This window comes from Dasypus novemcinctus, chromosome 27, assembly GCF_030445035.2.
Source record: "Dasypus novemcinctus isolate mDasNov1 chromosome 27, mDasNov1.1.hap2, whole genome shotgun sequence".
NCBI classification, from domain to species: Eukaryota; Metazoa; Chordata; class Mammalia; order Cingulata; family Dasypodidae; genus Dasypus; species Dasypus novemcinctus.
Window position 1 is genome coordinate 28,718,036 of NC_080699.1, and position 23,630 is coordinate 28,741,665.

Below are 23,630 nucleotides of genomic sequence, written 5' to 3' on the forward strand. Positions count from 1 at the left end.
ATTCCTTCTTGACCCAGTGTATGGCATTAGGTGGAGCTGGCCCTCTATGACCAGGGTTTATCTGCCCTTTGAGACCACCCAGCCCACGGAGACTGCTGACGTCATCAGTCAAAATTGTGTACAATGGTAGAAGTCATAAAGCTCCTCCCAGCTTCAGAGATGTTAGAAAAGAGCAACAGCCCAAATTATTTCTCCTCCTCCCCAGTGGCATCCAGGCAGCTCTTTGAATTGCCAACAATGAAATAAAAACAATTATTTACGCAGAGCTTCTGGAAAAGCTGATGGCAGGGAGGTCACACGGAGAAGTGGAGAGAGTGGGGACAGAACTGCCTCGTTGGCAGTGGGCTGCAGAGGACAGGACCCACCTGCAGGACTGAAAGCATGGCCCGGGCAAAGGAAGCATCTCAGAGCTTGTGGTGCCCTTTGGGTACTGACCTGGGCTGGAAGTCATGAACCCTGGCCCCCACTTGCCGACTTGCCATTGACTTGATGTGGTGACTTCTGGCAAGTCTCAGCTTCATCCAGGCCTTAAACACCTTCCTTCCTATGGGAAGGGTTGGCTCACCTGAACTTCCAGGTCCTTCTCAGCAGCAAACTGCTGTGATTCTATGACCCATCATTTCTAGTTATTTAAATTATGATAGAAAACACATTTGAAGATGTAAGATTATTACAACCTTAGCTTTCGCAGTTGCCACAAAGGAACATCATAGGACTCTCAGTCAATTATAAAATAATCAAGGTAAAAATCAGAGAGCCTGATTCATGGCAGGGCCCTAGATGGAGGCACTAAGAACAAACGAACAAAAAACACAACCATGTGGAAGAAAATCAGAAGACTTTCTTTGTGTGGACTAGAATGAATTTGTTTACAGCCCACTCTTGAATGAAAGCAAAGAGGAGCAAAATATCTAAAGATGGTCAGACCCAAAAAGACAGCCACATAGAATGGCCCAAGGGATGGCCCTTCTTCTTTATTCAGAAAAGAGTTGGTAACTGCCACTGCATCCCAGATACCCCAGGTACTGGCACACAAACACCCCAGGCTGCCTTTCTCCTCTTCAGCCACCCAGAGTCAATGGGTTCTTGCTGATCCTGCTCAAGTCCCACCTCCTCCAGCACAATTTTCCAACCTCACCCACCCTTCCCTTCTCCCCTTCCCGCAGCGCCTAACGTGCCCAATATTTGAACCGTGCCTTCAGGGTTTATCATATTTTGCCACATCTCATTAGCCATTACCTGGGTTTCTTTTGTACCGTCTACACTACAAGCTCCTCGAAGGTTAGAACTGTATTTTTTCTTTAGATCTCCTAGCCCAAAGCTGATAGTCAATGAATATTTACTGGTTGATTAAAGAACCCTCTAAAGGTCATTTGGTGCATCTCCCAGTGAAAACGGGACTCCTTTTAAAAAAGTTTTCAGGAAGGATGACTTTCAAAGAATCTATATGTCCCTCGGGAAAATTAACTCTAATAACTAATAGCTCTAATAAGAAATAGCTGCATGGGGAGTCATCATAATTCACACATCAAATATTTGTTGAGTGCCTACCTATTCTGGGGCTGGGGGTTAGGTGCCTGGTACCAAAAGACATATTGAATAGAAAATATTCTTCAAAAAATTTAATAAAATTTAAGATAAGATTTTTTTAAAAAATCCTATCCCTTTGAGGAGCTGAACCTTTGTTGGGAATATAATTATATAATCAGAATAACACAATAATAAGGAAGTAAGTGTTAACTGCACCTAGTTCTGCCCTTAGAAAGACAGGGGAAGCTTCCCCAAAAGAGACAGCATTTGAGCTGACTCTAGAAAGATGAATTAAAAAAAAAAGTATGCGGCACAGGGGGAGCAGATATTGCTCGAGCAGTTGAGTGCCTGCCTCCCACATGGAAGTCCCAGGTTCACTTCCCAGTGACTTCTAAGGAAGACAACAACGAGCAGACAACAAGCAAAAGCAAACAAAAAATGAGTAGGGAGCAGATGTGGCTCAACCAGTTGAGAGTCTGCCTCACACATGGAAGGTCCCAAGTTTGGTTCCTGGTGCCTCTTAGAGAAACAAACAAACAGACAATGAGAAAAAAACAAAACCACAAGAATGAGTGCAAACGAGCAAAAACGAGGGAGCCGTCTGGCGGAGGAGGGGAACAAGTATGCAGTGCAGGCTCCTGCAACAAATGTAGGGAAGTGAGAGAGAGGACCTGGGATGTGTGTCCTGGGCGTGTAGTTCAGAAGTTAAGGGAGGAAGGAGGAGGGTGGGGAGTGGTGAAGGGCTGGACAGGTTAGGAAGGGGCCAGATGGGAAAAGGCTTTTTAAGTCCCTCAAAAGAGCATAGATTTTGTTCTGTGGGTAATAGGAAGCCATTGGTGACATAATGAGGCTTGCATGCTAGAAAAGTCACTCTGGCCATGGTCTGAAAGATAAATTGGAAGAGAAGCAGGCTTGAGAGACAGGGAAACCAGGAAGGGGACTCTTGCTTCGGTTACTGCCCATGGGGTTTAACTCCTCAGAGGTTATGTACGGGTGGCCTAAGCAGAACAGTTTGAGGGCAGTGGCAGGAATAAATGCTGTACCGCAGTGGGGAGGCTGAGATGGGGGCAGGAAACCGAGACCAGGGCGCCCTACGCTTGCAAAATGCTTGGCTGTGAATTAAGAGAGAGGGCTTCACCAGAGAATGGGATCAAGTGAGAGTTTCTTTCATTTCTTTTGATTTTTCCAATAGAAGAGACCTAAAGACATGTGTATCCTAGAAAGAAGGAGATCGAGGGCAAAGAGAGAGAGGATGCACCTGCCGCAGTGTCCCTGCAAAGGTCGCAATTGTCATGAGACCATTGAGCCTATGTGTTCAAGAACTGATGGTCGGAGTCTTTTATACTCACCCAAGATGTTGACTTCGAGCCAAGCCATCCCTCTTCGCTTAACCCTTGCACATCAGTCGCTTTGTTTGAATCCGTGCGGGCTCCCCTGTTCCCCTACCCAGGCTTCCCCCGTCCCTTTCATCTGGGCACCCAGAACTGGCCCCACTACTTAGTTAAGGGTTTGACTCTTGCTTCAGCTGAAGGAAGGTCCTTCCCAGCCCGGGAGCATGTTGTCCTCAGGAAAAACAGAAACTTCCCCAATGAAGTTAAGGCTTCAAAGGAAGAAGTAGGGCCCTTCCTATTTTTGCCACTCTAAAATAATTCAGGACTTCGCAGGCAAGGAAAAGATATGATCTCCTCTCTACAGGACCTCTGGCTCACTGATGTCAAAGTCCTTTTACTCACGCCCTAAGGAAACTTCCCACCTCTCCGAAGAGCTACTGTTAATTTGGTTTTGCCTCTCAGGCTATCAGTAGGTCAGTGCTTTCCTTCCTCATCTGAACACAGAGGCCTTCTTTACAGACACTGAGAATTAGCATCAGTTAATGAGCACGCTCTAGATTTTCTTAATATTATCAGATGGAATTTATATCCCAAGCTTAAGGTACTCGTGTCATTTTATCCATAAACACAACAGTCAAACGTAGCACAAGAGAGCTGACCTGGGAGCCCAGCACAACTCTCAGGACAGCAGCGACTCAGGGTAACTAAGAACGAGAGTGGCTTTTGTTTTAAAGCAGGTACAATATTTTGGTTGAGATCAGTACATGACATGCATCCTCCCCTCCGCTTGTGCCATATAAACAGGAAAGCAGTGAGAGAGACTCAGCCGGCCACTATCTCTCGCGACGTTGGGGGCAGCCTTCCCTTGGACAGCACAGTATGGGGAAACATTAATAACCAAGGATGGGTCTCGCTAAGAAATTATCATCCCAGCATTAAGCATCACGATCCCCCAATGCTAAAGCTCCAGCCAAAGGCCCCTGCTCAGTGTGTGCCGCGAACACCGAATGCCATTAAGCAGTTACTCTGAGTGCATGTAGTATGTACTGATTGCCAGGGCTGGCAACAAAAGAACCCCAGTGAGCACGGGATGAAATAGAGGATTTCAGTGCTGATGGAGATTGAATAGCCTGAGAATGGCTTTGTGTATTAACTTTAGGGAACTCAGGTCTTGCCACCTAAAGAGTGACACCTGATGCCTCACTCCTAGGGTAATAAATCTTCAGTAAACCATAGATCTCAAGTAGGCTGCTTGGAAGGTGAGAGAAATCCCTGCAGGCCCATAAAGGTCCTCTTTTCTGGGCACTGAAATGCCATCTCTGGCACTTATATTTGCGTGAATAGCAGATTTAACACTTGAGACCATTGAAGTTTCATAAAATGATGAGTCCTTGGCCTTGTTGACAGAGAAGCCTCTGAGGAGTGCTATTGTCATCTGAACTGTTGGCAGCAAAAGTAATAATAACATGATTAAAATCAAGTGGTAACCCAAGATTTCAGCTCTGGTTCCCTAGAAAAGAAATTTCTGATAGCGCTTGTTTCTCTCCCTCCCTCCCTTCCTCCCTCTCCCTCTCTCTCTCCCTCCCTCCCTCCTTCCCTTCCTCCCTCTCTCCCTTCTTTCCTTCTTCCCCCCTCACTCCCCCCACTCTCCCCCCGCCTTTGGTGGGAATGAGGAAGGAGAACTGGGAGGATGCAAGACAGTCAGGTGGGGGCGAAAAGGAATCCTGGTCACTTATTTCTCTAGTGAGGAAAGAGAAAAACAATTAAAGGCTGGACAAAGATGGAAAAGAATGACATTATCAGTGTTAATTAATACCTGTACATTCTACCAAAGGGGGACTTTGCTGATTTCATGAACAATTAGAACAATCATGTAAAGAGTTGCTGTGTTTCATGCACTCTTCGTAGCAAGTTAAAACAAACGAGCAAAAACATGGATTCTTTACCCCGAGATTTTCTTGGATCATCCAGGCAGCGGTTACATTTTTTCAATTAAGGTTGCATAGATACAGCCCATATAGCTTTTTTTTTTTTTCTGGGAGGCACCAGGGATTGGACCCGGGACTTCATACATGGGAAGCAGGCACTCAACCAACTGAACTACACCCCCTCCCCCATACAGCTTTTTAATATGTGTGTTCAGAAGGGGAGAAATATATTGCAGTTATATAACACACTGATATTTATTACTGTTTTCAATAAGCATTTAATCATTCTTTCCAAAGGCCTCTTTACACAGCTAGTTTTTCACAAGGTAATGAGTGTTTTATTCCTTGCAAAATATTTCTAAATGGCTATAGCACAATATAGTTACATAGTGTATCTATTATACCAGGAGTACATTTTGTTGTTATAAGACTTTGAAAAGCATAAAGACCATTCTGAAATTGAAATATTTCCCCCAGATGTTTGATTGCCTAAGTACAAGCTATATTAAGGAACAGAAGCACAACAACCCTTGTGGTTTCACGGATGTCCTATCAGAGCACAGACTCTTTTATAATCCTTTGAATAAGATCTAATTTGTTTCTTCTGGTGAAGAGGCCATTTCCAGCTTCTGACCTCTATGAGTAAGAAGATCTGATAATCTGAATTGTATTTCATACTAACCTCATACTTGGTTGGTTAAAACAAATCGTTGATGTTCTTTCTAGTTAAGATTAAATATATATATTCATTCCGGTTAAAGTAAAATGCATACTTTGATGTAGATTTGCACTTTCTGTGTATCCAGTTCATTAGGGATAAAGTTTCTGTCTCCCCCACCCTCCTCCAATTTGGTTAACGCTTCGCCATTTTTAAGTCAACTACTCGTCCTTATTATAATGCCCATTCTAAACTCACTTATTTCTGTCTGGGTTTGTAATCTAAAGTTGCCAGTAGGAACCCCGTGATCACCCACTAATTGTCTGAAATCAGGAAAGGACCCTCCCTACTCTTTCCTTATCTCCTTTTAATCCCCCGGCCACCTACTTAGAAGTCTCAACCTCCAGGGTGATAAACACTAATTGAAAATTTGTAAACTGTGTCAACCGTCTAACTTTACATTAACCAAAACCATCTTTTTAGAATTACCAGGAACACTGGTCTCAATATGAAAACCTGAAATCAAGCACCGTGCCCAGAGGTCAGTCTCCTGAAACAACGGATGGCCAGTACCCTTTCCGAAGACCGGCCAAGCACAAGATGCGAAAACATCACAAACGCCCGAATGGCCGGAAATCGTTCGTCACCGAAAAGCTAGTTGTCGGTGAAGGACACCAGAATCTCACACCCAGACAGCCACAAAACCACAACAAGCCCACTGATAGTTCCATAAAGCAGGAAGCAGCCGTGATTATGAAAGCTCCTAACAATGATTTACAAGAGTCAAGTGCACTTAGGAGCCAGAATCCCAAAGTAAACTCTAATACATTTGCTCTACCAAAACAGGCTTTTGACAAAGTATTATATAAAAACTCTACTGGATATCACTCAATGATGAATGTTAATAAAGACAGAGGACACAAAGAGCAAGAAGAAAAAAGATTTTCCTCTCCGCAGCTACATGTCAATGCTCTTTCTAATATGGATTTGAACCACCGTAATGAACTTTCTAGAAGACAAGTGCCCCTGAGCCAGCAAGGCTCTCAGTCGGTTTATCACATAAATGTTAAAGGAGCAACTGCAGATAAGAAGCAATCCATATGGAATTATGCAGAGACGAAATATAAGAATTTAGAAATATTATGGTAAGAAACTCCCTTGCCTCAAAGGGCTAACGGAAGTGGTTTTCTAGAGAAGAAATGAGAGTAGAGGAGTGTGGGAACAAGCATGGGATGGTTGGGCAAGAAGGAAAATTCACTTAACTCCCTTGCCTCTGCTACCTAAAATAGTCTACGTTTGATGTCCTTCTTTTCCTTAGCTCCCATACTTTTCCACTGTAGTTAAACTAGCAGGTGCAGGAAGGGAGGGACAGAGGATCAGTATATTTTGAAGGACTGCAAGTAATGTTTGCAAGAAACAAATTATCTCCAACACTGTGATGGCACAGCTTAAGAAAATAATGTATAAAAAGGCAAAAATCGTGCACAAAAAATATCAGTATTAGTGTTTGTAAATAAAATTAAGTTTAAAAAAACCGTAATGGAGTTGTTGTAGCTCAGTGGTTGAGCGCCTGCTTTACACGTATGAGGTCCTGGGTTCAATCCTCCGGAACCTCCTAATAAAAAAATAATAATTTACAGAAATGACCTAAAAATCCGACAATAGTAAATGGTTACATAAATTATGGTATTTAATATCATGTAGCAATGAGGAGATGCTTTATAAAAAGAAAATAGTAGGGTGCAAAATTATACCTACAGGTATGCACTCTACTATGTTAAAAGGTGCACCAAAATGCCTAGTGGTTTTTACTGGCTAGAGAAATTGGGGTTATTTTTAATCTCTTCATTCTATTTTATGAGTTGGTAAAGTTGCCTACAATGTAAATATGTTACATCTATAATCAAGAAAAAGAAATTTTATTTTAAAAATCACTTCAGGGAACATTTCTTGATGTCATTCAATCAAACACATTTATTACACATCTGCTGTGCACTGAATATAGTGCTAAAATGCTATACATACAAAAGAAGGAGGATGTATAGGCATCTTCAAGGGAGCCTACTTTCAAGGCAAAGAAACACTTTTACATGTATGGGTTGATCAGAGGACATTTAAATGCAAGACTTGGTGGTAAGGAGAGCACATTTAGTAAGATTCAGAGTTAGCTTCCTACAAGAGATAGTGATAGATAGCAGGCTCCAAATCCTTTTCCCTGACTTGTTTGATTGGATTGAAGACTTAGTTTAGGATTTTACACCCACATGCATAAGTGAGATTGGCCTATAATTTTCTTATCTACCACTGGCCTTGTTCGAATGTGTTGTCAAGATTATAATAGCCCTATAAAATGAGTTGGGGAAATATTCCCTCTTTTACATCCTCTGGGATACATCATAGACAATTGGAATTATTTGTTACTTGAAGATTTGCTAGAATTTTCCTGTAAAAGTATTTGGGTCATGTGTGTTTTTTGTTTTGTTTTGTTTTTATATTGTTTGTGGATAGATTTTTAGCTACTGATTCAGCTACTGTGATGTTTATACATCTTTGCAAGCTTTCTGTTTCCTCTAGAATCACACTGATAAATTATATTTTTCTAGGAAAAAAATTTTACTCAGTTTTAAAGTTTGTTGTCATAAAATTTTCCATAGTATTGACTTATTCTTTAACCTCTCTGTTATTTCTGTAATGTCTCTATTTTAATTTCTAATATTGTTTTTTCTTTTTTATCATTTTTAACTATTTTTATTTTATCAAGGTAATGCATGCACATAGATTGAAAAAATCAAATAACACTGAAAGAAAGGACTGTCCTGGTGCAATTTTCAACCCTATCACCTCACTTCCCAGTATCTACTCCACAGTGCTTAGTTGTGAAAATATTTGCATTGGTATAAAAATGAAAATACCGGGAATCTGTGTCTCTTTTTGTTGCATCATCTTGATGCATCAGCTCTCCGTGTGTGTGGCACTACTCCTGGGCAGGCTGTGCTTTTTTTGTGCGGGGTGGCTCTCCTTGAGGGGCACACTCCTTGCACGTGGGGCTTCCCTACATGGGGGACACCCCTGCGTGGCACGGCACTCCTTGCGCACATCAGCCCTGCGCGTGGGCCAGCTCACCACATGGGTAAGGAGGCCCTGGGTTTGAACCCTGGACCTCCCATGTGGTAGGCAGACACTCTGTCCGTTGAGCCAAATCCTCTTCCCGCTTTCTCACCCTTAGTTTCCTTCCTCATTTTGAGGGGGAACATCCTCCATTGCTTAGAAGGTTAATGTTTCAAGATTTTGCCTGACTAACATCATTATCATTCTATCCCCCTGTGTGAAAGTTTGGCAGAGTACTCTAGAATTCTAGGTTGGAAATCATTGTCCTTCAGAATGGGCCTTCTTGCTTCTAGGGTTGCCAGTGAAAAATTTGAAGCTGTCCTTAATCCTACCCCTTTGTATGCAATTTTTTTCTTTTATCTCTGGTAAATTGAGGATCTTCTCTTTTTCTTCATTAAAATGAAATTTCTTAATAACATACCTTGGTGTGGTCTGTTTTATAGATGGTGCTGGACTCTTTGAACCTGAAAACTCATGTCCTTCAGTTCTGGGGAAATTTATTGAACCACTTAAATGGTGTTTTTCTTCCAACCTTTATCTCATTTGCTCTTTCTGGAAACTCCTGTTATTCTGATGTATTCTTCTAGGACTGTTCTTTAAGATTTTCTTTTCTCTTTTGTTCTTCGTTTTTTTTTCCCAATTTTGCTGTACTTTCTTTGAGCATTCCTCAATTCCAGTGTTGAGTCTTTCTACTCAGTGTCTTTCTACTCAACAGTCTTTCTACTGCTTTCGTGTCTTTTAATTTCTAAGAGCATTTTTTGGTTTTGTGGTTGTTCTCTGAATGTTCCCTTTTTATAGCTTCATGATTTATTCATGGATACAGCATAATTTCTTCTACACACCGTCTTACATTCACAACAAGGCAAAATGGGGAGGCAGAGTCTTTGTGACAGAATTTTTTAAAGTGTTTTTAATTCCCTACTTAATTTCTCTTTTCACTAAGTTTTTTGATGGTAGTATCATTTGTTTTTTCCTCTTTGGTTTTTTTCACTCTCTTCTACATTAGGGTGTCCTTAAAATGTCCATAAATTCTTGTTGACTCATAATTTAGAATGAAGTAGTAGAATTAGAAATTCTGAGTAGGTGAGAGTGACTTATTGATTTTGAGCTTCCGTAGATTTTGAGCATCCGTAGATGACTTGTGGGCCATCTGATGGGAAACTGCTCATGTTAGTTTTGGGTCTTTTACTCTTGGGTGGTCAGATATATTATCTATGCTTGTTGTTTCACAGGCAACCGAATTCATTTCTCCTTATTCAAAATGTAAAGCAGAGTTCTGCCAAGATGGGGAAAGGGCAGTTAGTTGTCTAGCTGCACAAAATGGTGAAGGAGATCTGGAGATCTGACTGCTTCTTATTCTACTTCTCTAAATACTTCCCCCACCACTCCCCCCTTATAGTTTTTGGGCCTTTCGAGGATTCTGTGCTGTAAATTGGGTTGCTTCTTAGCTTTCACCACTCTTGACTTAGAATTCCAATTTCTTGGGTCTGCTCAGACTCATCCATCTGTTTTTCTGCTTCTAAAATGTTGTGTCTCTTTTATTCTCCCTATCTTTTTAAGTTTATGTGTTTTTAAATTTTTTTATAAATATAATTTCAGTTTGGATTTGAAAGTAAGTGAAATTACATGCTTATCCTGCCATCTTTTTTCTTAACTGCCTTTTCATTTTGAAAGTGATCAAACTTAGAGAAAAACTAGAAAAAAATCTACAATGAAATCTGTAATGAATCTTCATCTAGTGTCACCAATTCTAAGGTTTTGCTACTTTAGCTATTTTACTTATTTGCTGAACCACTTGAAATTAAGTTCAGACATAACAATACTTCATCCCTAAATATTTCAGCACGCATCCTCTTAGTATAAGGACTATATAGCAATAATACTATTATCACATCTGAGAAATTTAACATTACTTCAATAATATCAACAAATATAAGTAGATATTTCAATTTTCTCAGCTGTCCAAAAAATGTCTTTTTTAGCTGGTTTATTTTTCTCTGATTCAGGATCCAATTGAGGTTCTTGCATGGCATTTGCTTTTTAGATTTTCTCTTTAGTTTCTTTTATTCAAAGAGAAGTCTCTCCAACCTCTAATTTTCATTATTTTCCATGACAATGCCTTTTTTTTCCCTTAACATTCAGGCCAGTTTTCTTGTAGAATGTCCTATAATCTGGTTTTACCTAATTGTTTTCTCATAAAACTATACTTAGGTTAAACATTTTTGGCAAGAATACCACTTCCGTGACTTGGTCTGCTTTTACTCATATCAGGAAGCATACAATGTCATATCGTCATAATGCTGGTGATTCTAAGTTAGATCTTTTGGCCAAAATAGTGACTACTATACCTCTTCATTTCAAAGGCAGTTTCCCTTTGCAATTAATAATATTTGATACAGTGTAAATATTCTGTTTCTTAACAACTCTTTGTTCAATGGTGTTAGCATCTACTGATAATCCTTACCTAAATCATTCATTATGTCAAGGCTTGCAAAATGGTGACTTCGTAATTCTTTCAATGCTCCTCCATTCATTAGGTGGCATCCTGTTGAAATAAGAGCTTTTCCTCCACTTTTTCCTTTTCTTTCTCTTTCACTCTCTTTAGTATCACTATGCACTGTTTTTTAAAAAAAAATGTTAAAGTCTATTACCATCAGTATACCATGTATGCTCTGAATGTCTCAAATTTGCTCAGAGGGAGCCCCTTCACTCCAGCCCCTGGGGCCTTTTGGCATAACCCCTTTTGTCTTTGAGCACTTCCTGGATTATGACATAGTGATATGTTCCAGGCCCACCTTGAGCTTTGCTGAACGCTTGTGAAAACAGTCATTTCTCCAAGTAGCTTTGGCTCTTTTTAGTGAAAACACAATTTAGAAATCAAGATTTGGGAGCCAGGTGTGATCGTTGCTAATGGTGTGTCATTATCTCTAGATCCTCTCAGCAGTCAGAGCCAGGAAATACCTGTACCTATTCCCATTTCTATTTCTATACCTACAGCTGTACCTACACCTACTCCTACACCTGCACGTACACCTAAGCCTACACCTGCCTGTGGAGACATGGATTCACACAGATACCTCAAAGCTTTACAGATCTTTTTCTCCCTCTATATCCCCCTAAGTGTTTACAATCAGAGTTTCTGACCAACGTTATTTGAATTATTTCTCTTCTCTGAGTGGAAATGTCCATTCGATATACACTTTGTATATCAAATATACTGTTTGTATTCAAAGTTAGGGTTCGCTGTTTCTCCCATCCATTTTTATTTCATTTTCTTTTTGGAATAGGTAAAATGTCACATGGTGACCAGCTGCCTGCAGGATGCTTTGCTGCAGGTTAGTGCGTGTACCTTCTCTTTGGTCTAGACCATGACAGGAATAGAAATTTCCATTCGAAGTAAAAATCTGTTCTGACATCCTAACCCAGAAGTATCCATTAGCGGTCATTTGTGCTTTCTCACTCTTTTTCTTGATCAGTCTTGCCAAAGAGTTGTCTCTTTTGTCTTTTCAAAATAACTTTTGCATGTATTGCTCCTCTATATTTCCTTTTTGTTTTCTGCTTCATCAGTCTCTGCTCTTTTATTTTCTTCCTTTACATTCTTTGGGCTTACTCTTTTGGGTTTGTTCCCACTAAGTTCTGACTTAAATGCTTAGCTCACTATTTTTTTTAATTGTCATCTTTTTTGCCTTTTTTAAAAGAGATGTATTTATTTTCCCCTCCCCCGCCCCTGCTCTGCTATTTCTGCTGTCTGTATCCATTCACTATGTGACCTTCTGTATCTATTTCTCTTTTGTGTCTTCTCTTCTCATCTTTCTCCTCTAGGATTCGGAGGGATTCGATCCTGCAGACCTCTGATGTGGAGAGAGGTTCCTGTCAATTGTGCCACCTCAGTTCCTGGTCTCTGCTGTGCTTCACCTTGACTCTACCTTTCGTCTCTCTCTTATTGCATCATCATCTTGCTGTGTGACTCACTAGTGCACAGGCACTGGCTCAACACGCGGGCACTGGCTCACCATGCAGGCACTCACGCGGGCACTTGCACAGGCACTCGGCTCCCTGTGTGGGCACTGGCTCACTGCGCAGGCACGCTTTCTCTTCTTCTTCACTGGGAGGCCCCAGGGATCAAACCCGGGTCCTCCTATATGGTAGGTGGAGGCCTTATCACTTGAGCCACATTCACTTCCCTTAGCTTACTTTTTCTTTTTTAAGATTTATTTATTTATTTCTCTCCCCTCCCCCCCCCACCCCAGTTGTCTGTTCTCCATGTCTATTTGCTGCGTGTTCTTCCTTGTCCGCTTCTGTTGTTGTCAGCGGCACAGGATTCTGTTTCCTTTTGTTGCGTCATCTTGTTGTGTCAGCTCTCCATGTGCGTGGCGCCATTCCTAGGCAGGCTGTACCTTCTTTCACGCTGGGCAGCTCTCCCCATGGGGCGCACTCCCTGCATGTGGGGCCCCCCCACGCGGGGGACACCCTGTGTGGCAGGGCACTCCCTGCACGCATCAGCACTGCGCGTGGGCCAGCTCCACACGGGTCAAGGAGGCCCGGGGTTTGAACCGCAGACCTCCCGTGTGGTAGACAGACGCCCCGACCACTGGGCCAAGTCCACTGCCAGCTTACTATTTTTAAGTCTTTCTTCTTTTCAAGTATAAACTTATAAATTTCCCTCTAAGTATACTTTCATGCATCCCACAAGATTTAATATGTAGTATTTTCATTATTATCTAGTTCTAAATGTTTTCTAATTTCTATTATGATTTCCTCTTTGACTCATCAGTTATTTGGAAGTGTGTTTATAAATATCAAGTGTATTAGGTTATTTTAGATATTCACATTGGTATATTTCTCATAAAATTGCATTATTGTACAATATAGTCTATATTATGTCAGTTACTTGATTTCTTTTCTTGATACTTGCTTATTGGCCTAATATTTGGTCAGTTTTCCCAAATATTCCTCATGTGTTTGAAGAATATGTACTCTGCAATTGTACAATGTAACATTCTGTATATTTCCATTAGAGTAAGCTTGCTAAATATGTCATTCAAATCTCTTACCATCTGATTACATTTGTATGATGTATCAGTTACTGAAACTGACAAATTAATATTTCCTTATGTTTGGAATTGCCTATTTTGTCCCACAATTCTTTCAATTTTTGTTTTATGTATTTTGAAGTTATGTTATTAGATGCATACATATTTAAAATTGATATATCTTGCTGGTGAATTCTTTTAATCATAATGGAATGAATATTTCTTTCCCTAATTATAATTCTTGATTTAAACTCTGTCATCTAATTTAATATATTACCTACCTTTTTATTGGTATTGGATTAGTTTGTTTTTTTTCCCCATCATCTTTAAACTTTTCTGTTTCTTAGGAATTAGGTCTATCTCTTTTGACCAATTTATTGCTGGATTTTGGTTTTTTTTTAATGTAGTATTAAACTCATTTTTAACTAGTGAGTTCAAACTGCCTACATTTATTGTGGTAGTCATACATTTGGATTATGTAGATTTCCTTCTCCCATCTTAGTTACCCTACTTTTTCTATGCTTCCTTATTTCTTTTATATCTTCTATCAAACTGGTGAAGTTTTCTTTTTTTCTTTTTCCCTCTTCTGGCTTGAAAATATATACTCTTTCTGTCTTGAAAAACAAAAACAAAACTTACACACTTAGCTACTCCAGAGTTAAATTACTATTTCTACTCTCATGCAAAACATGTTCTAAAATCATTAGATTGGTTTGATCCAGTCATGCTCCCTATGCTACATATCATTTTAAACCACCTTACACCTCCAAATTTAGTCATTGCTTTTTATTGTAGTATAAAGTCAATGAACTTTTAGATGGACCCAATTGTTTATTACTGTCTTTGCCTCACAGTCTTTCTTCCATCCTTCAGTAACTTGAGGAGGATTTTAAGTTGAGAAATTAATGTATCCATGAAAAGATTACGCTAAAGATCATTCATTTTATTTGGGGAGTAATAAATACATCAAATTAATACTTCATAAAGGCTTTTTAGTCTAGATGTCTTATGTAGCTAGGCTTTATTAACAGGTTCATGCTTTCTTTTTTCCCCCATCAAGGAAATTCCATTCTTCCTCTGACAGCCAACCTGTTCGAGCTTCTCCAGATACGCAGCTCACGCAGATCATGGAGCAGCACCAGCAAGCCCTGATGCAGCTGACGGAGGTGCAGCCCGGCGAGGGGGCCATGCCCAGCGTCACGTTGCCCCCTATACTGTCAAGGGTAGAAAGTGTGTCCCAACTCAGTTCAATGAGAAGCCAAAGAAACCAAGCGAAACTTAGTCGTAGCAATTCTGAAGGCTATCTGTTTCAACTGGACAAAGGAAAAAAGCACAGGAAAAGGAGCGCCATTAAGGTAATAACAGCAGCATCTTACCAACTAACATTCTGATTTTGGTAATGTAGATAGACCTGGATTTTCATACCTCTTAGGTATCACCCTAGAGTGGGCGTGGTCGGCCCTGAGCTGCCACCTGCCCTGTGGCCTGGAGTTCGGAGGAACTTGTTTGCGTAGCCACTGCTGCTCGGTGGGTTGCTGCCCCCACGCCCTTCTTCCTGGAAGCTGTTGCTACCACAGATGCCCATCCCCACCTCCTTCTCACTTCACCTCAGGGAAGGGGATACATTTGCAGGAAGATGACATTCGGCCCCCACTTCCTCAGAGGAGCCCCCACACTCCTTCCCCCAAGCCCTACCCTAGACTGGGCCTCCCTAGTTACATTCTCACATCCAAAAAGAAGAGATCGCAGGGCTGAGAGAAAGCCTCTGCTGCCTCTGCATTCCCCCCACCATCCGTTCCTCGCCTCTTCCCCAGAGGACTCTCCTTGGCCCTACTCTCACCTCAGCTTCTGCAATAAAATACCAGAATAGCCAAGGACTCAGTGTTCCTCTGTCATGTGGGCTAAACTTACTGAGTTCTCTGTCTAGACACTTAAATCTTTCCCGTGGGATCGCAATGGTTAAATAAGTAAAATTGAGTTGCAGGGGTGGAGCTAAAATGGAATGTCTTTTCTTTTTAGAGATATGCTATAATCTTTATATAAGTCCTCTAATTTATTTAATCCTTCTGTTTCTGAACAGCATTGATTGTTTCCAGTTTTCCACTCATGTAATGCCACCATGAACTTCATATATAAAACTGATGAATTTTAGACAGTGCAGTTTACGAAGTTTTCCAGTTCAGTTTCATATTCTATCAAATTTTACTCTTACAGCAACTTTGTTGAGATGATTATTTCTCCCAGCTAAGGAAACAGGTGCAGAGAGATGCAGATTTTCAAGGCCACACAGCTATCAGTGCAGGGTCGGGGAGGATACTTTATCTTAGTCTGACTCCATAGCCTGTATTTGCACTATGCTATTCTATCACAGATCCCAGAACTCCACTTGCACAAGGAGGGGCACAAACATAACCAGTTTATTGAAAAAGCTGGACTCCATGGGGATAAAATAATAAAATAGCTTTTTTTTTTTTCAGCAGCTGATATCTAAGTATATCCCAAAGCTCCTCCTGGTTAACTCCCGGGTTTTAAAAAGCCCAGACGAATTTCAAAGCTTTACTGTCTCATTATTTAGGATATCGTATAACTAACCCAAGCACAGAAGACACAGTGGGAAAGGCTGTTTTCCACTGTTTCTGGTCAAACTCAGTGCATAAGGAGTCTTCAAGAAAAAGAGCCAGTCCAGATGGCTAGTGCAGTCAAATCCTTTGTGTGTTGGATGCCCAGTTGCTGGTCTTGGGAACACTTCCTGGGTTCCTCGTGGGATAGCCCATTTGCATTTCTTTTTTTTTTAAAGATATGTATTTATTTCTCTCCCTCCCCCCCCACCCCGGTTGTCTGTTCTCTGTGTCTATTTGCTGCGTCGTCTTCTTTGTCCGCTTCTGTTGTTGTCAGCAGCACGGGAATCTGTGTTTCTTTTTGTTACATCATCTTGTGTGTCAGCTCTCCCTGTGAGAGGCGCCATTCCTGGGCAGGCTGCACTTTGTTTCGCGCTGGGCGGCTCTCCTTACGGGGCGCACTCCTTGCGCGTGGGGCTCCTCCCCCGCGTGGCACGGCACTCCTTGCGCGAGTCAGCACTGCACACTGTCTCCTCAGCTTCTAGCTTCTGTTGGTCACCCCAAACAAATTTGATCCTTAGGGGTCTCCCTGTCCCCATGCTTCTTCCAGGTACGGTCCAAGCCCTTTATGATGGACCCATGCTTGTTCTCTTCCCAGGTTCTTTCTTTGGTCCTGGGAAACACACAGGCATCCCTGCTCAGCTCGGGGTACAAGCCATTCCCAGCACAGCCCTGTTATCTGCCCTCTAGCTAGCTTCTAACTTTGAACTATTATTTTTTTTAAGGAGGTACCGGGAATTGAACTCGGGTCCTCGTACATGGGAAGCACGGGCTCAACCACTGAGCTACACCTGCTCCACTAACTTTGAACTTTTTCAAGCACAGGTTTTTCTCTCCAGTTTGGGAGTTTACTTGGGAAGCATAGTGAAGATTTAAGGAGTGATTAATGCCTTTAATGAATGTGTCTTTGTTGAACTGAAAACAATGACGCAGAATTCTCCTGGAAAATCCTGGACCTTTGGTCAGATTAACCCTTAACCCTATCACCAAAACATCCTAAACCCACATGCTTTCACTCACTGAACTTACCTGCACGGGTGAATAGCAAGACATCTGCCCAGGTGAATAATGTAATTGGCACCAGTGTGAAACTGCCACTGCACTGTGAAGGACAGCAGAGTGCAGTGGTGAAGGGAACAGAATAAGGACTATCAGGAGCCCTTCATCTCTCTGGGCCTCATTGTTCCCATGAGTAAAATGGGAATAGCAAGATATCTAATTCATCGGCTTGTTGGGATGATTAAATGAACAGTGCCTGGCATGTTGCGTTACATTTTCCCATTAACCAATAGGCTTCAAATGGTAAGGGAAAAGCTGGAAACCACATTGTGTTTTCACAGTGCCGCAGAGAAAGACCTGATTGCAAACAATAGACCTGTGCTCAGTTGGGTTCCACGAGAAGAGATTTTGAAATGGTGATATGTGTATAGGTTTAGTAAGGGAGTGAGAGAGGCAGGGCTGGGTGGAGGACAAAAGATGAATTGTGATACAGTTGCAACAGACGTCTCAGCCAGTCTGATGGGGGTTCTGAAGGGACCCAGGCTTTGGTTTGTCCAGCCATAGGACACTGGCTGCCCCCAGGCAGGGGTTGTAAACTTGGATGAAGCAGCTCCATTTGGCTGAGGGCAGTTCTAGGGGAGGAACTCAACTGAGCAGACCAGTAGCTGGGGGAATGTCTCTGTCCAGAAGGACATCCACTATCAGGCAGCGTGCGTTACGTTCAACATATATTGGTTGAATTCCCACCATGAAACTGTGGTAGGTGCTGGGATGCAAAATGAATGAGCCATGGGGAACAGACGTAGCTCAAGTGATTGAGTGCCTGCTTCCCATGTACAAGGTCCTGGGTTCAATTCCCAGTACTTCCTAAAAAAACAAAAACTAAACAAATGAACAAAACAACTCTCATTGGGGAGCAGATGTAGCTCAGTGGTTGAATGCCTGCTTCCCACATACGAGGTCCTAGGTTCAATCCCTGGCACCTCCTGGCAAAAAAATAAAAGAATGAGCTGCGATCTTTCCCCAGGAGATATTTATAATTAAATGGAACTAGGGAAACAGGCATATAAATAGCATCAGTACAATGTCATAAGCCAAGAGGAGAGAGAAAGAGGGAATGAGGAGCGCTTGGGGAATATTGTGAAGTCCCAGCACCTCCCCACCTGAGGATATGTCATGTAACTCAACCAGGGAGTTCATGCCAAGCTTCAGGAGATGAAGTCTGAATAGAGCTTAAAGGATGATTGAGCATTAGTGGAAGAAAGATCGAAAGGGCATTTCAGACAGAGGGACCAGCATGAGCAAATGCTCTGAAGCTTGAGACAACCTGGTGCTTGCCCATGTTGCTGTAACTGAACTGAGAGGGATGGAGCGCTGTGAGATGGAGGTGGAGAGGCAGAGTCCAGGCCTTCGAGAACCTTGTTGATCATTCTAAGATGAAGGACTTTATCCTGGAGGCCAAGGGAAGCCACTGAAGAATTGGAAACATGGTCAGGTTTGTATTTTCGAGAGGACAGATCTGGCTACAGCATGCAGGGCAGATGCAAGATGTTCCAAGAAGGTAGGGGATTGTGAAGTCAGTGGACTGCTCACGTGGGGCTCAGAGAAAAACAAAAGGGGTGGTCTTGAAGAGAAGGAGGGGAAGCTGGACTGGAATAGACAGTAGGCTGTGTTAAGGAGAAGGAAAGGAGCACTGGCTTGGGGCTGAGGTATGACCTGAGTGGTGGAGTGGTTGAGGAGTACGAAGCCCCCCAGCCACTCCTGTCGCTCTCCACGTTGGAGTCCCCTCTCTGTGCCTGTAGCTCACTCACAATCTGGAATTCTTGCCACACCTCCTCCACACACCCCCACCTGAGGGCTCTTTGAACTCCTTATTCTGACCCCACTCCCTCATATCCTCCATCTTCTGGGATCCCTAATCCCTGTCGAGGCTGAGGAAACCATAACTAGTGGCTCAGGGATGGGAGAACCCTTACTTCCACTGGAAATAAGGAAAAATGTGTTTCTGGAATCTCCAGAGACTTCTTCTTCCACAGAAGGATCATTCCATGGCAGTTAGGTTCTAAAGTACTATTCGTCCTTTTTCCAAGTACTTCATAATAAAGAGATTTTGTAGACTAGACTAGGAAGCCAACCATCACACATACTATTTCTATAGGGAAATGTATCTAGAGCATTGGAGCCAACATATTCTCAACAGCCTGCTCACTCCAAAGTTTATGAGCTTCCAGGACCTAAAAAAAAGCTCAAACATGTTAACTCAGAAGGGAACTTCAGGGTTGCCAACCACAGATTGCTGCTAAAAGTGCTAACTTTTACACTAAATTCTTAGTCAGCAGGGTTTAGTGGAAATCATGGACTCAGTCATTCCCAAGTTCTCATATCCCTGGGACTGGGGCAAGCTTATTAATTCACCTGAGCTCCTATTTCCTCAAATGTACAATCAAAATTGTTGTTCTTGTTGTATATTTGACATGATCATTAAATGAAATAATGTTTGAAAACCCTATGTTAGTCCCCCAGAAATAATAGACATCATATAAGTGTTTCCCTTTTCCTTCCTTCTTCTGCTAGTAAAACCTCTTTGAAATCATGTTTTACTGAGAAGAGGTGGGGGGAAGGGCCCCAGTTCCAGTGTGTAGCACCAGAAATCTAAGAGCATGGGAGTGGAGAGAAAAGGTAGGAGAATTTCCCAATACTGCCTCCCAATCCTTTCTGATTGGGAAAATCTGTCCCTTGCTGCTGTCAGGAATGCTACAACCCATATGTATCCTCTTTCTCAGTCCATCACCTTCAGCCCACATCTGACAATTATATAGAAGTCCTCTTTGACCTTTACGCTATTGCAGTAGCTAAAATGATTTAGAACGGAGCTCTTTGTATAGGCCAGCAGGTAGCCGGGGCCCAGACAGAAGGAATCATTACCCAGGTTATGCCCGTTTGTTACATTAAAACTCATGGCTTCCAAGAGACTCAAACTTTGAGGATTTCTGAAGAAAATAGACCCAAGCCCCATTGGTCCCTTCTAACAGTTCTGTTATGACCGATTTATGAATACTAGTCATTGTCCATGCCACTAAATGCAGACGTCAGACCACAATAGATGAACACAGTGCAAGGGATGATGGGCCGTATAAAAATACCTACCACAGCCCACGACAACATAACCACTTAAGGAGTTCCCTGTGTTGAGCTGAAGTAATTAACTCATGTGTTTGTTGTCACAGGCAACCTGGGTTTTGCTGCTTGATTCTTCCAAGAAGAGGTTTATTGGGATTAAGTTTAGCAACTGCAGAGCAAATTTCCTTCACTTGCTGTTACCTAGTATTTGAGGCATTGTTTTTTGTCCTGTTTTTCAGTAACTTTCTCACACTTATGCATCTGAGGAATGTTCCAGAGAATAGCCCTGCAGTGTCCCCCACAGCAGTTGAAACAAGTCCTCATGGAACAGTCAATGTCATTTTCCTTTCAGGCACACTTAGTCCCACATTTACAATAGAAACCACTCCTCTGGCTTGAGAATTGTGTTTAAATTAGTCCTGTACCATTCTCTGTTAAAGTGAACAACTGTGAACACCAGTTCAGAGGCAGGTCTGGTTTTTGCAAAGACTCCAGCAGCAAATCCCAGCAGGGATTTGAGAACACATCTATATTTACCAATTTGTTCCCCCCATGTTTGGAGACTTAACGGGACCATCTCTGTGGATTTAATTTTTTTTTTTTTTTTTTTTTTTTTTTTGCATTGTGCTGTTTGTGACCTTTTGGTCTTGTGACAGCCAAGGAGGATAAATCAAAGTAAATTCTGGGGATTATTTTACCACAGAGGACTTCTGAAGAGACAGTAAATAGATTAGTGGTTGCCTAGAGCTGCTGGGAGGAGGGAAAATGAGGAGTGACTGCTAATGGATATGGGGTTTCTTTTTGAGGTGACAAAATGTCTTAAAGTTGGACTGTGGTGAGTGGACACACTCAGTGACTGGACAGCTCAGTGAGTGTACCAAAACCAAAGAACTGTACACTCCAAATGGGTGAATTTTATGGTATGGGAATAAGATCTCAATAAAGCTATTTTACAAAAAAAAAAGAGATTTTTGATGGAGAGAGAGAGATCAAACAAAATTGCAGCACTGAGAACCAATCACAATCATGTGTGCCAAACCTAAGTAAATCCAGGATTTGTCATTGCCTGTCACCGAGAACAGCCTCTGCTAGGACCCATCACTATTACAAATGCAATAGCATTAGGAGGTGACCCCTAGGAGCCTACTCTTTCCTTTTATGTCATTATGTCATAGTAGACCCTCAGCTCTGGTTTTCTATAACAGCCAAGATGTTTATTTGAGGTGATAGTAAGAACTATAACTGGAAACAATGAGCAATTACTCATGCTTCACAATATGTCTTTTATGAGTTAGTGAGATGATTAAAATTTAAGCTGCTTCAGGCTAAGAATGTGATTTCTGGGCACTGATCACTTCTTTCTCATCAGCTTTGTACAAACTGGATTTATGACTTGGATATGAGCAGGTTTCTTTCCTTCTTTCCATTGGTTAAGTTTGGGCAAATACATAGCAATTTAGTGATCTGCAAAACAATGGTAGAGAAGGCATATATGTGAGAGAAAGCACCAATTTGCCATTGCAGAATATAAGGTATCTGGAAAGATTTAAAAATCTGACAATACCCAATGTAATTAAGGCTTAGGCAAATGAGCATCCTTATACTAGCTAATGGAACTGTTAATGGATGGCCTTTAGCATATTTATCATTTTGCCTCAATAGTTCCACTTCTACAAATTTATTTCAAAAGATAATCAGAGTAACCCATATCCCTAGGACATGGTGAAGGTTCAACATTTGGAGGAATTTTACCAAACAGTCCAAGAATTAATACCAATTCTGCTCAAGATCCTCCAAAAAACTGAAGAGAAGAGGACACAACCTAACTCATTCTATAAGGTCAACATTATCCTACTACCAAAGCCAGGTAAAAATACTAAAAGGAAAGAAAATTACAGACCAATATCCCTTAAGAATATAAATGCAAAAATCTTTAACAAAATACTAGCAAGCTCATCCAACAATACATTAAAAGAATTATAGACCATGATCAAGTGGGATTTATTCCAGGAATGCAAGGATGGTTCAACACAAGAAAATCATTAAGTGAAATATACCACATTAATCTAATGAAGGGCGAAAAAATACAGGATCACCTCATTTGATGCAGAAAAGTCATTTGACAAAAACATAGCACTCTTTCTTAATAAGATGTAGAAATCTAGAAATAGAAGGAAACTTCCTCAATATGATAAAGGGCATATATGAAAAACTCACGGCTAACATCATATGCAATTGTGAAAGACTGTAAGCTTTCCCTCTAAGACCAGGAACAAGACAAGGATGCCCTTTGTCATCACTGCTATTCAGAATTGCACTGGATGTTCTAGCCAGAGCAATTAGGAAGGAAAAAGAAATAAAAGGTATTCAAATTAGAAAGAAAGAAGAAAAACCATCCCTTTTTGCAGATGACACACTCCTACTCCAGAAAATCCTGAAAAAGCCATAACAAAAGCTACTAGAGCTGAAAAATGAATTCATTTTTCAAATTCATTATTCATAAATAGTTAAAGGGTAAAAGATCAACATGCAAAAATCAGTAGTGTTTCTATATACTAGTAATGAACAGTCTAAGAGAAAAGCAAGGAAAAGATCCATTTACAATTAAGGAATTAATAGATCTAATATCAGGAATATATATTTAAGGATGTAAAGGACTTATACATAGAAAAGTACAAAAAATTGCTAAAAGAAATCAAAGAAGACCTGAATAAATGGAACCACATTCTGTGTTCATGGACTGAAGAATATTGTTACGATGTCAGTTCTATCCAAAGCAATTTATAGATTCAGAGCAATCCCAATCAAAATCCCAACTGTCTTTTTTCCCCCTTCTCCTCCCTCTTCCCCCTCCCCCACCTGCTGTTCTTGCTGTCTGTGTCCATTTGCTGTGTTATCTTCCATATCTTTTTCTCTTTTTTTCTTTTCTTCTCATCTTTCTCCAGGATTCACCAGGATTTGATCCTGGGGACCTCTGATATGGAGAGGGGTTCCCTATCAATTGTGCCCCTTAGTTCTTAGTCTCTGCTGTGCTTCACCTTGACTCTCCCCTTGGTCTCTCTTGTTGCATCATCATCTTGCTGCATGACTCACTTGTGCAGGCAGTGGCTCACCATGTGGATGCTCAGCTTGCCACATGGGCATTTGGCTCACCATGTGGGCACTGGCTTACCATGCCTCACCATGCGGGCACTTGGTTCGGCACACAGGCACTTGTACAGGCACTCACCTCCCCACATGGGCACTGGTTCACTATGCAGGCACTGGCTTACCACGCAGGCACTCACGTGGGCACTTGGCTCACC

The 23,630-nt window shown here is 41.5% G+C and overlaps 1 protein-coding gene across 3 annotated transcripts in view; it reads left to right on the top strand.

The window, feature by feature from the left end:
- Positions 1-23,630, top strand: part of JHY (junctional cadherin complex regulator) — a 64,140-nt gene that overhangs the window by 34,254 nt on the left and 6,256 nt on the right. For all 3 annotated transcript variants that reach the window (XM_058289039.2, XM_058289041.1, XM_058289038.2), the window contains 2 exons: positions 5,931-6,592; positions 14,649-14,943. In XM_058289039.2, coding sequence (XP_058145022.1) covers positions 5,931-6,592; positions 14,649-14,943 — 957 coding nt within the window. The remainder of the gene's footprint in view (positions 1-5,930; positions 6,593-14,648; positions 14,944-23,630) is intronic.